This window comes from Hydra vulgaris, chromosome 01 (assembly GCF_038396675.1).
Source record: "Hydra vulgaris chromosome 01, alternate assembly HydraT2T_AEP".
Taxonomy (NCBI): domain Eukaryota; kingdom Metazoa; phylum Cnidaria; class Hydrozoa; order Anthoathecata; family Hydridae; genus Hydra; species Hydra vulgaris.
The window spans coordinates 19,810,394-19,825,067 of NC_088920.1; the positions used below are offsets into that span (position 1 = coordinate 19,810,394).

Sequence of the window (14,674 nt, forward strand, 5' to 3'; positions counted from 1 at the left end):
AAGACTTTAAATCTTATCGCGAAAATTTCAGCCGAAAAACATCCAGAAAAGCAACAAATACTGATCTTATCAATAGACTCCTAGTTTCCAGTGATCCTGTTATTTCATCATTGCGTAAATCAACATCACACCAAACAAATCATAAAGCATTTCCTTCAGATGTTTTACAATTACTTAAACAATCTTCAAACGATATTATTGTTTTATAATTTTTTGATGTAATTTAAAATTGATAACGTTTTCTTGCACTATTTTTTGCTTCTATTATTCCTAAAACATTATTTACCTAAATACTCAACTTTTATTCAATATAGGTGGGTCAAAAATCCGATAAGATATTCAAATATCAATTTACCACTTTGTAACTAAGGAAAGTATCCGGTAACTAAGCAATATAAGTATCCATAACAACTAAATTTAAAAAATTATCACTTTTGTAAGAAGTGTGATTTCATATTGGTACTCATGCCAAATTTAGTGAATATAGCATTTATAAAATATCTGCAGATAACAAAAGTAAGTTGTTGCTAAGCAAAATAAAGGTATCCATAGCAACGAAATAAAAAATTATTACCTTCATAAAAAGCGCAGACATCATATTAGTACTCATACTAATTTTAGTGAATATAGCTCTAATATTAAATTAGTTATGAATTTTGTCCAGTAAAAGTGCATTCTGGCCCACTGTGCTGCGCCTAAAATAACTATATCGCTGCGCGTAAAATAACTAAGATCATATATAAAAAAAAATCAAATAAAAAAATAATAATAATGATAATAAGTAAGAAAAAGACTTTTATTTGACGAAAAATTGGTTTTTAGAATTTATCAAGTTGAAATTAACAAAAATATATAGTTTCTTTATGTAACCTTAAACACATAAAGAAGAAATATATAAATATATCGTTTTCGATGATAAATAAAAGAAGCGTCGTGGTTACACAAAAAACTCTCCACCACTCTCACAGAAAAAAATATTAAGGCTTACATTTATATAAGTGTGATTTAATCTATTTTTGCTCATTTTAAAAAAAATTGAACTGTAAACAGTTTGAATTATTAAGAAATTATTCACATTTCAAAATTTTTCATAAACGAATCATTATAAATTGTTTATAAACCGTCATGTGGGTCGTTGGTCACGAAATAAATTCTATAAACCACCATAGGGGATCAAAAAGCTCCATACCGGAAAGTGTCTATTTATATAAACAAATATTATAAATATATATATATACATATATATATATATATATATATATATATATATATATAAATATATATATATATATATATATATATATATATATATATATATATATATATATATATATATATATATATATATATATATATATATATATATATATATATATATAATATATAAATATAACACTGTTGTTAAAATACTTACCAAAGTAATTAATAACTAAATTATTCTGTTCAATTTTTAGTTAATCCATTAAATATACTTTAAACAAATAAGTATATATATATATACATATATATATATATATATATATATATATATATATATATATATATATATATATATATATATATATATATATATATATATATATATATATATATATGTAAATTATGTTAGTGTATTTTACAAATAGAGTGCTCAATGTTCTTAAAGAACAGAGCAATAATTAATTAGTAAAAAACACTTATCTAACTTTTATCTTCGACTCGGAGTTTCACCATCGCTGGATCATCAGGAAGAGTTCAGGAAGAGAACTTTTCCTGATGATCCAGCGATGGTGAAACTCCGAGTCGAAGATAAAAGTTAGATAAGTGTTTTTTACTAATTATTTATATATATATATATATATATACATATTTAATAAGTATATATATAAATAAACAAATATATATGTATATATATATATATATATATATATATATATATATATATATATATATATATATATATATATATATATATATATAATTATAAAAATTTTTAAATAACTTTGGACTTTAAAAAAAAAGTTTAAACCATAAATTAGTTTTACCTATTATACCTCTTTTCAATTTTAAAATATAAAAATTTTAAATTTGAAAATTTTAATTTTTTCAAATAAAAGATCATATTTATACGAATTAAATACAGAGTTCTCCAAATTTTAAAGAAAAATCTTCGTCAGTCATATTTCATCAAAATAAAAAATTTGAAAGCATAAGTATTAAATATACAAACAATGAAATTAAACTAGTATTTACACATTTAAGTTTCCTTGCTTTGTTCAAATTATTCAAACAGTGTGTGATATTATATTTTGTTTTCAATGTAGACGGATGGTTGATACCTAAAACTTCAGTTCGTATTTTATCAACAGAATAATAAATATCTAAAGCTTCTTCATGTTTTCCCATATTGTCCAAACAGCTTGCGATATAATGTTTTGTTTCTATTGTATCCGGATGGTTGATACCTAAAATTTCAGTTCGTGTTTTATGAACAGAATAAAAAAATTTTAAAGCTTCGTTGAATTTTCCCATATTGTGAAAACAGAATGCAATATCATTTTTTGTTGTCATTGTATCAGGATGGTTGATACCTAAAACTTCAGTTCGTCTTTTATAAACAGAATAATAAATTTGAAAAGCTTTGTTGAATTTTCCCATATTGTTTAAACAGAGTGCGATATTATGTTTTGTTGTCATTGTAGACGGATGGTTGATACCTAAAGTTTCAGTTCGTATTTTATCAACAGAATAATAAATTTTTAAAGCTTTGTTATATTTTCCCGTATTGTTTAAACAGAATGCGATATTATTTTTTATTGTCATTGTATCTAGATGGTTGATCCCTAAAATTTTAGTTTGCATTTTATCAACAGAATATAAAATTTCTAAAGCTTCGTTATATTTTCCCATTTTATTTAAACAGCTTGCGATACTATGTTTTGTTGTCATTGTAGACGGATGGTTGATGCCTAAAACTTCAGTTTGTATTTTATCAGCAGAATAATAGATTTCTAAAGCTTCGTTATAATTTCCCATATTGACCAAACAGAGTGCAATATTATTTTTTGTTGACGTTGTAGACGGGTGGTTGATACCTAAAATTTCAGTTTGTATTTTATCAGCAGAATAAAAAATTTCTAAAGCTTTGTTATATTTTCCCATTTCATTTAAACAGCTTGCGATACTATGTTTTGTTGTCATTGTAGACGGATGGTTGATGCCTAAAACTTCAGTTTGTATTTTATCAGCAGAATAATAGATTTCTAAAGCTTCGTTATGATTTCCCATATCGTACAAACAGCCTGCGATATTATGTTTTGTTGTTATTGTAGACGGATGGTTGATGCCTAAAACTTCAGTTTGTATTTTATCAACAGAATAATAGACTTCTAAAGCTTTGTTATATTTTCCCATATTGATCAAACAGAGTGCAATATTGTTTTTTGTTGAAGTTGTAGACGGATGGTTGATACCTAAAATTTCAGTTTGTATTTTATCAACAGAATAATAAATTTCTGAAGCTTCGTTATATTTTCCCATATTGTCCAAACAGAGTGCGATATTATGTTTTGTTGTCATTGTAGACGGATGATTGATACCTAAAATTTCAGTTTCTATTTTATCAACAGAATAAAAAAATTTTAAAGCTTCGTTATATTTTCCCATATTGTCCAAACAGAGTGCAATATTATGTTTTGTTGTCATTGTAGACGGATGGTTGATACCTAAAATTTCAGTTTCTATTTTATCAACAGAATAAAAAATTTCTAAAGCTTCCTTATATTTTCCCATATCGTACAAACAGCCTGCGATATTATGTTTTGTTGTCATTGTAGACGGATGGTTGATGCCTAAAACTTCAGTTTGTATTTTTTCAGCAGAATAATAGATTTCTAAAGCCTCGTTATAATTTCCCATATTGACCAAACAGAGTGCAATATTATTTTTTGTTGACGTTGTAGACGGATGGTTGATACCTAAAATTTCAGTTTGTAATTTGTCAACAGAATAAAAAATTTCTAAAGCTTCGTTATATTTTCCCATATTATTCAAACAGCTTGCAATGCTATGTTTTGTTTCCATTGTATCCGGATGATTGATACCTAAAATTTCAGTTCGTTTTTTATCAGCAGAATAATAAATTTCTAAAGCTTTGTTATAATTTCCCATATCGACCAAACAGTGTGCAATATTATTTTTTGTTTCCATTGTGTCCGGATGGTTGATACCTAAAATTTCAGTTTGTATTTTATCAACAGAGTAATAAATTTCTAAAGCTTTGTTATATTTTCCCATATTGTACAAACAGCTTGCGATATTATGTTTTGTTTCCATTGTAGACGGATGGTTAATACCTAAAATTTCAGCTTGGTTTTTATCAACAGAATAATAAATTTCTAAAGCTTTGTTAAATTTTCCCATATTGTCTAAACAGAGTGCGATATTATGTTTTGTTGTCATTGAAGACGGATGGTAGATACCTAAAATTTCAGTTCGTATTTTATCAACAGAATAAAAAATTTCTAAAGCTTCGTTATATTTTCCCATTTTGTTCAAACATTGTGCGATATTATGTTTTGTTGTCATCGTAGACGGATTGTTGATACCTAAAATTTCAGACTGTATTTTATCAACAGAATAATAAATTTCTAAGGCTTTGTTATATTTTCCCATATTGTACAAACAACTTGCGATATTATGTTTTGTATTAAGCGTGATTTTATTATTTTCACCATAAGTTTTTGTATTAAAACTTTGAACATCTTTTAATATTTCGATTGCTTCTTCAAATAAACCTTTACATACTAATAATTTTTGAATAAAAGGTGTCATACGATGGAAGGTTTCCGAAAATTTTTTTCTGTATGAACGAAACATATAGATAAAATGAAAAACAAAATGATTTCCGTAATCCATGTGATCTTTAATTTCGTTCAATTCAATTTTAAAATAGTTTTCAATTAAATCAAGATATGTGTTTGTACTTGAATTTCTTTGTTGAAAACATTTACATGATAATTGTGTCAGTTCGTGCATTGTATATATTTTATCATTAAAACAGTTTAGTAAAGAATAACTCATTAGTAATCCAATAGCTTCATCAATTAAGGATTCATCGTTTGTTTCCATTTGATTTGATATTTGTTTTATAAACTCTTTGCTGATGTTTTGACCGTCACAATGAGATAAACAGTTTAATATTTTAAATAGAAAAGGTTTAGTTTTTTCTAATTTTGTTAAAACTAAGTTGATTGCTTTTATTGCAGATTTTGATTCTTCTTCGGTTGGAAAGTTATTATTGTCTAATAGTTCTGATGGTTTCGATCTATATCGATCTATGTATTTTTCTATGGAAACGTTATATATATTTATATATTTTATTGCCTGAGTAATTGCAAACGGATGATAACCAAGTTCTTTAATTAAGTTTCTTATGTTCTCGTCGCTGTTTTCTCTAGTATTATTTTTTACATATGCGAACGCTTCTTCAGAAGAAAAAACATCAACTAGCATTTTATTTACATTATTTGACCACGTTCTCCATTGGGAGGTAATCAACGTGAATGAATTCGGTTTTTTTGAAATGTACATTGATAAGTTTTTAACACTTTCATCGTCGACATTGTCAAAAACATACAAAGTCTTTTCATTTTTATAATAGTTGTGAATTTTTCCAACAATCACTTTTATATCAAAATAATCTCCTTTTGAATCATGAATCTCGAATCCTAATATTTGACAATGGTTCCTCATTGAAGTTTGTAACATTGCAAATGCTGCGTCAATCCAAACAACGTTTTTATAGAAGTTATACGATATTTCACAATATTTTCTGGCAATATGTGTTTTTCCGACACCCGACATTCCATTTAATACCAATGTTGAATTGTTTACTACTTCTTGTAAAAAATAATGTTGAATTTCACTAAGTAGTTTCTTGCGCGAAAATAATTTTCCTGAAAAAGATTGAATACCTAAAATTAGACGGTAGTATAGTACGGTTAGATGTATTATAAAAAGTTATAATTTCAATTAAAAAAAAAAGCAATAAAAATTTATTCAGTTTTTAAAATTTGTAATAAAAATTTAATTTTTATTACAAATTTTAAAAACTGAATAAATTTTTTAATTAACAAACATAATATATATACAGTTTTCAACGTTTCGGTAAACTTTCCACTCTTGTCAAGCAATCAAAATAACCTCATCGAGTTGACCTGGAAAAATGGCATAAGGGGTTTGAAATGAGATATGGGGTTTGAACTCCTATGATATCTGGATCATAAAAATGTAAAAATTGGTATCAAAACATTATATTTAAAAAGTTTAGTTTATTATTATTAGGAAAATAACAGCAGTAAAATATTTTGAATTTCTACGGTACAAATAAATAACTAGTTCTTTAATTCACTTTCAAGAACAAAGTATATTTTCATTCAAGTGGGACTGTTTTAAAAGTCTTAAGACAATTTTACAAATGTTTGCTGCTAAAATCAACAACACTTTTTTAAAGTTAAGTTTCATTTTCTGGATGTGATATGGGACGATTATACCGTTGCTAGTTATTCTGAATTTGGTAATGCGAAGCTTCAGTTATTTGCTCACACTAATTTCTAATGTAGTGTTTATACTCATGAAAAAATCTTTTTTACGAAAAAACGGCATGAACTCTTAGAGTCATACTTCCTGCAAGTGCAAAGAAAAAGTGAAAGTAAAAATTATTTTTTATAATGTTACAAAACATTCCCAAAACATATCTTTACAACAGCATTGATATTTTGTAAGGCTTTAATAAGAGGGAAAATGTTAAAAAGCTGCTTTCTCTTCAATTCCAAAACAAAAACAGTGTCATTTGTTTTAAGATTGGGTTCATGAATGACATTTATACATTTTTTTGCACACTTTAAATCATTTCCAAGAGATGCAAATGCTTGAAAAAAAGCCTTTAGAGAACCAAATGTTCGCAGTTCTCCAAATTTAATTTATAACTTTATTTGAAAAAATTTCAAAAATCCTGCCCCACCATTTGTTTCATGTTTAGTAATTTGGTCAGAAAATATCTTTCTTTTGAAAAGAACATGGTCAAGCAATTCAATAAAGTCTTTGAAGTGGAGGATTGTTTTTTTTCATTTTTGATCCTTTCTCTTTTACAGTTTAAAGTTTTGAATCAGTAAAAAAAATTTGCAAGGTTGTTACATAATTCAAAAAATTGAATCAATGTATAGTTCTGTGACTTTGATCTTTAAAACCTGATTGACAGTGGATTAAAGTTTCCTCAATTCAAATCAATACATGATTATCCAACTTTGGCGGACATTCTTGAATTGATTTGAATTTGAGCATGATCTTGTGCAGTCACTTTTGTGCGTGCTTCAAAAGTTGTCTAGCACTTGATGGACCTAATAAAAGGAAAACTAAAATAAATAAAACATACTTTACACCTCATGTATTTTAAAAAGAAATTTTAGAAGGAGAATCCTTCTGCCTGAATCAAAACTGCCTGATGTCAATAATTGACATCAGGCAGTTTTGATTACAATTATTGTAAAGGTCGATGGCCTTTACCTTGACCAACACGAATAGTCCCATGTGGTGATGCCTTCTTTTTGGCTAATAACTGTGGCAGCTATTTGATTAGAAACATTGCTGTTCTTCGCTGCAAGTATTCTCATATTTTCTCGGAATTTGTACTCATTGCAAAGATTAAGAATAATCTTTGCTAAGAATAGAAAGGCATTTTGAGCATCTGTAACACTTTTTATCTTTCAAATTTTTGGCAGACTTCGAAGAAAGGCATTTGATTGAGCTTAAGCTGACCAAATTGACAGATGAGACAATAGCATGATTGCTCCCATGTGAACATTTGGATAAATTCCTTCAAAATTGAATAAGGATGAAATAATCACATCTTCTCCTCCACCACCTTCCCTTACTGCCGAATGACATCCATCACAAGTTCTTCTCGTAACTTATGAGTCTTGAAAATAGTTTTTATATAGTTTATTTTATTACAGTTTTTCCATTATATATATAGTTTTTATAAAATATATATTTATATTTTTTTATATAATATATTTATATAGTTTTTGCGGTATATATATAAACAAGCATTTTGAGTAAAATAATTTTAAAGTAAACCTTTTTAGGTTTTTTGCTTTTTATACAGACTAAATGCTTATGCTATCCTTTAATAAATAATATCTTTGCTCACACTTTTGTTTTTATTTTTACACATTTATTTTTTAAATAAAATAGTATTTAACATTAAAATGTATTTACAACAAACGCATTTTATTTAAAAAAAAAAAATATAGGCAACTTAGTTATCAATCATTGTAATAGTTCTTTATGTAGTATGTTACAGGTTTGCGTTTGGCTACCTGGTAATCAGAATTTTATATTATTTGTGTATTGCAATCGTGATAAAGCGACGTATAATTACTTATGTCCAAAGACTGGTTTTGGCAGATAAAATCCGACTTTCTTGAACACTTACCCCTGACTTTGTTGATCGTCCAAAACACTTGACCGATGTCAAAAACTAGCAGAATCTGCTGTGCTTCTCGTACTTCCTCATGCGCTCGTTTTTCTTCAATTTCAACTATATCTTTCATCATACGAAAAGTTTTGTCGTACGGGTTTACTCGTTCAAGCAACTGGCTCAAATAGAACATTAACTGCTTGTCACAGTTGGTATTCGCGACATTCCACCATTCGTTTATCCGCCGCCACTGCCGAATCAAGTATACAAGACTCTGCACACTGTTGCATGTCGGTACCAATCGGCTGTATAAAGCCAATTTGATGGTAAATCTGTCCGTGGATTCGAAAGCAATACGACCCATCTCCTCGCCTTGTGTTGATTTTTCCTCCCATCGAGGCCATAGCTAGTGCGCTGTTGTAATGTCGAACTTTTGACCTGAAGTTTTGCCCCATTTCTGTATTACCATCCAGCAGTTGTTGTAATTCTAACAGATAATTTTGAATTGATAAAGTAATGGTACCAAAATTGCAGCAGTCATTGTATTCGTTGTCTTTTTTATCGCTATACTCAGCTGCAAAATGAAGAGCGCCGCAATGGATGCACTGATGGTTCATTTTTTAAATATATTGTTCTTCTGGTAGTATTAATTTGAATGTACCATCAAGCCCTGTTAAATCTTGTTGGCGTGTAGTTTTCTATTCTGACGTCGCCAATAATATTGATGTCGTTCTTTAGGAATTTTCAATCGCCTCTGCCGTTGTTCAGCTGATTCTGTTAGGCACTGTTTCAAATGCTGTTGTCGATCATACTCGTGGGTTCGTTCGCTTTGTTCTGGCATAATTCATAGCCATTATGTAATAGTTTAGTAAAAATAAAGAAATCTCAACAGAGAATACTAAATCGATTAACATCTAAAGGCGAAAAGTTCGAAAATTTCTGAAAACATCGAAATGTTTTAGAAACTTCGAGAAGTTCTAGAAACTTCGAGAAGTTCTAGAAACTTCGAGAAGTTCTAGAAACTTCGAGAAGTTCTAGAAACTTCGAGAAGTTCTAGAAACTTCGAGAAGTTCTAGAAACTTCGAGAAGTTCTAGAAACTTCGAGAAGTTCTAGAAACTTCGAGAAGTTCTAGAAACTTCGAGAAGTTCTAGAAACTTCGAGAAGTTCTAGAAACTTCGAGAAGTTCTAGAAACTTCGAGAAGTTCTAGAAACTTCGAGAAGTTCTAGAAACTTCGAGAAGTTCTAGAAACTTCGAGAAGTTCTAGAAACTTCGAGAAGTTCTAGAAACTTCGAGAAGTTCTAGAAACTTCGAGAAGTTCTAGAAACTTCGAGAAGTTCTAGAAACTTCGAGAAGTTCTAGAAACTTCGAGAAGTTCTAGAAACTTCGAGAAGTTCTAGAAACTTCGAGAAGTTCTAGAAACTTCGAGAAGTTCTAGAAACTTCGAGAAGTTCTAGAAACTTCGAGAAGTTCTAGAAACTTCGAGAAGTTCTAGAAACTTAGAGAACCATTTTATTTCTCAATTATTTATCTTATCTTATCTAATTTTTTTTTTCTTCATGAAGGTATCTTTACTTTAACATTTTTATGCATTTTGACAGTAGCTGATACCTTAAATGCTGATATTTTCACGCAATGCATGAGCTAAGTTAAACGGCACTTTAAATAGCTATTTCAGTCAATAAAATGGAAATGTTAGTTGTAGCAATAAAACAATTATAACAAAAACTGTTGATTTCACATAGCAGAACGTTCTTGTAACCATTATTTTGAAAATATTGAATGTATATCACAGTAATAGGTAACCTCTAAACGACAATACTAATCTATTTTTATCTCATAAATGCATAACATCATTGTTTCAAAATATGAACGTTGAGTTAACAAAAATTTGTTTTTTGTTTTAAAATTAATAAATTGTTGCTTAATGTTGATGAAACGAAATAGACACGTTTCCATCCAACTTCTAAAAAGAACTTACTGCCTTTTGAAATGCCCGTTCATTTTACAGACAAAATGCAAATAAACCTTGGCTGGATATATCATATAGAATTTTTGTGTAACAAAGTTGCTAAAAGTATAGGAATAATGTATAAAGCAATAATTATTAAATAAACACACTTTACCACAATAATATTTCTCTTTTATCTCTTGCCATATAAATTATCCAAACTTTTCCTGGGGTAATGCAAATAAATCTAAATTATTACCACTTTATTGTCAACAGAAGCATGTTGCTCGTCTAATTAATTTTAGAGATAAATTTTGTTATGCGAAGCCTTGAAATGAACATTCTTATTTATCATTTATTATTTATATTTATTTATTAATATTTTTATTTATTATTTATTATTTATTATTTATATTATTTATTCTTATTTATCAGCTTAATACTTTTAACACACTTTGTTTTATGTATGAATCTAAAACTAACGCATCTCCTATTTCTTTTCATAATCTATATATCTTAAAAAATAAAAGTAAATACAACTTAAAAAATTATAATTTTTTTCAACAACTTTTTTTTCAAACTAATTTTGGAAAGTGAATTTTTATATTTTGAATACTTTTATATCAAATGAATTCTCGATACATATATTATACAACATATAATAGTATATTGTACTCTCATTTTATGTTTTTATAAAAATAGTATTTTTAGAAGGTATTTTGAGGTAAACAAGTTTTTTTTTTACATATACTTACGAAGTTTTGTTCTTGATAATTTCCTGGTATTTTATTTTTTCTAGATATTTTTTTATTTCTTGATATTTTACTTTGATATTTGCTTTTAATATTTTCTATATTTTTTCATCGCACATTACGTATACTTTATTTTTAAAACGTATATCGTATAACGTATATCATAACGAAAAATAAGTAAGAAAAGGAAAAAAATGATTAGTAATGATAAAATAATATAATGTATTAAAATAATTTAAAAAAATGTATAAAATATATAAAAAAATATATGTATATAAAATGTATATAAAAAAATATATAAAATATATAAAAAAATATATAAAATATATAAAAAATATATGTTTATAAAATGCATATAAAAAAATATATAAAATAAATAAAAAATTAAAATAAATATATTAATAAATTATGTGTTTGTGTGTATATGTATATATTTATGTATATGTGTGTATGTATGCATTTATTCATATATGTATGTATATGTCAATGTGTAGGTGTATATGTTTGAATATATCTTTTAGTTTACGTGTACATATAAGCGTATTTGTATCTTTGAATTTATGTATGTGTAGATATGTATATGTGTGTATGTATGTAAACTTTTAACTAACCTGTTTTTCTGTCTTCATAACCAACCTGCTTGTACATTTTACAAAGTCGAAAAACGTTGAAAAAAAGAACTTTTATGATGCACAAAGTTCTGACAGACAGACTAAAAAAAAAAATTAAAGGGGAAAATTACAATAACGCTATTCAAGGAGCCTATTTATCCACGCAAAACTATAATATCAAAAATACTTAACAATGTTGAACAACTGAATACCAAAATGTCTAATATAAAAAAAAAAAAAAAATTAAAACATGAAAATTGAAGTACACCAACTATGAAAAACGATGAAGTTTTTATCCAAAAAATGTAAAAATCTGACGAATTGAACTTTATTAATTAAAAGTTTAAAAAATAAAAAAAAATAAAAGATACTTGCTTGAAAACTATTGACATGAACATTTATTGACTGGAATCAAATTCTTATAACTTAGTAAGAAATACTCAATCATAAGATTTTTCTAAGCACCCCAAACACCATAAACACATAAAATAAGTCTATTTTTTTATATAATTAATTATGCGTATCATCAATTTTATATCAATGATATGTGGAAAAAAAAAAAAAAAGGAAAGAATAAAATGTTTAAGTTAAGAGAATTTAAAGTAATAGATATATCAAATTAATTAAAACAATTTTAATCTAGAGATAAGGTGCACAATATGTAATGAAAAATTTGTTAAACTTTGTTCGAATACAAAATTGTTATTTCTAAGTAAATATTTAATTAATTAGGTTTAAAAAAAAAGGTCTTTAAAGATAAGTAAAATTAAACTGTTTTCCAAATGTATGTAAAGCATAAATCGTAATAAACATTGAGTTTAAAAATATTAAGTATTTTTATCATCATAAATAGGGTAAAATAAGCATACTTTAAGATTTCTTAGATGTAAGCAGTGAAGTTAAAGTTGCTTTGTATTCTATAAGATACTTTGTATCAATACAATTAGCGTAAATATATAGGCCGTAATTAGCGGCTATCGTCTAATTAAAGCGCTCGTAAATTTTTTGCTTTGTTTAAATAATATCGTCACGCATCAATGTATCTGTGGCGCGTCAATGTATCGGTGCAGTTATAATGAAATTATTTTTACATAAAGCAAAATATGTCAGCAAAAAATCCGTTTAACTTTTGTTTGAAAAACAATGTATAGGAATGATTTTAAGTAAAGATTTTTGTGTAATAAAACAACCGGGTCTTATGCAATTTAATGTATTCTTGTCTTGCGTAATGTTCTCGTCAAGAACCACTCCTAAAAAGTTTGCAATAAAAATTTTTGAGGAGTGGTTCTTAACGAGAACATTATCTTTATTGTAATTTTAAAAAAAAAAGTATTTTAGGCTACCTTTGTAAACATCGTTTTTTAAAGAACTATTGGAAAACATCCCCTTTAGTTTTATTAATGCTTGAGTTCAATTGTATGTTCTAAGTAAAAAAAAATTTGACAGCTAAAGTACAGTAAGTAAGCAGTCGCGCCTTTTAAATTTAATTAAACCTAAGTTTGACTAAAAATGATATCGCCTGCTCCAAAATACTACTCCAAAATACCGCTACTTTGATTTATATCAACATATAAACTTTTGCATACATATTATCGCTCACTTTTTGCATGTTCTGTAACATTTTATTCGTGTCTAATCTACACGAATATACCAAAGATACTTCTGCTGGTCATTTCACCAAACCAAATCAGGCTTCGACCTTTATAAAAGATTTTTGCGTTTTATATAAAATCATTAATTACGTTTATAAAAAAGAAATCAAAAACATTTTCTTCTTTTTTATATACCTAAAACTTGTCGAGATGTAAAAGTATGCATAAAAACAATAAAATTAATTTTTTATTATATGATATCATACATTCACAGTTTTTACGATAATCATTTGTGTATATTTTACTATTATTACCAGTCGCCACTTTTATAATCACTTTAAGTGAATATTAGTCATTAATAATTTTTTTATTAATAATCTTGAACAGCAGCTGTGGTAAATAAAAGTATACAGCTCAACAAAAAACGTACTACTAAAAACGATTGCTTTCACGAGCATTAAAGATGTCGGCTACAACAACAGCAACAACAACAACAACAACAGCAACAACAACAACAACAACAACAACTACTACTACTACTACTACTACTACTACTACAACTACGACGGATAAATGAAAGCATCATTGAAACATATAATTAAAAATAACGGGCGTTTATATAAAAAATTACCCGTAAAACAACTAAATTTATGGCAATCTTCTTGATTTGATGTCATTTAGCTTTGAAAAGCAGTTGTGAAAAAAAGGATATAAAGTTTTATTGAATTTAATTAACATGGTTTGTAAAAACTAACAACAATAAAAAATGTGAATGTTACATAATATTAACTCACACAATATAAACGATACTTCTTATAAAAATATCTTCACATATAGTTTTATATGCATACAAAAAATTATTATAGCTGTATTTATATGCACGCTCTTTTTTAACATATTTGTTTACTTGAAATAAACGTTTTGAATTTTAAAAAATCAAATTAAATGAAGTATTATCTGAAAGAAAAACCTTGTTTTTTTAAATGTTTTTGTTTGTCTAAAACACCAAGTATGTTTGACTTTTCATAAAACAATGATAAATATATTTACTAATGAAAGTGAACGACTTATAATACGAAATATGACACTTTAATTAAAAGTTATGTAAACCACATTTTTTTAAATCACGAGTAAATGATTAACTATATATTACGGTTAAGAGTTTATTATTGACTTTATGTAAAAGAATATGATAAAAAACTTCTATAAGGTATATTTGGGTAATATGATCATCGACGTAATATGAACATATTAAAAGATTTCTTGTTGCGAGCAGTGAAGTTCAAGTTGCAATGTATTTTTTGAACT

The 14,674-nt window shown here is 26.8% G+C and overlaps 1 protein-coding gene across 1 annotated transcript; it reads right to left on the bottom strand.

The window, feature by feature from the left end:
* Nucleotides 1-223: 223 nt before the first annotated feature.
* Nucleotides 224-8,594, bottom strand: LOC136074191 (uncharacterized). Its single transcript, XM_065786495.1, has 3 exons — nucleotides 8,477-8,594; nucleotides 2,319-5,954; nucleotides 224-270 (listed from the first exon to the last, which is right to left on the bottom strand). The coding sequence occupies exons 1-3, from the start codon at nucleotides 8,592-8,594 to the stop codon at nucleotides 224-226; spliced, it is 3,801 nt and encodes a 1,266-aa protein (XP_065642567.1).
* Between the last annotated feature and the right edge of the window lie 6,080 nt (nucleotides 8,595-14,674).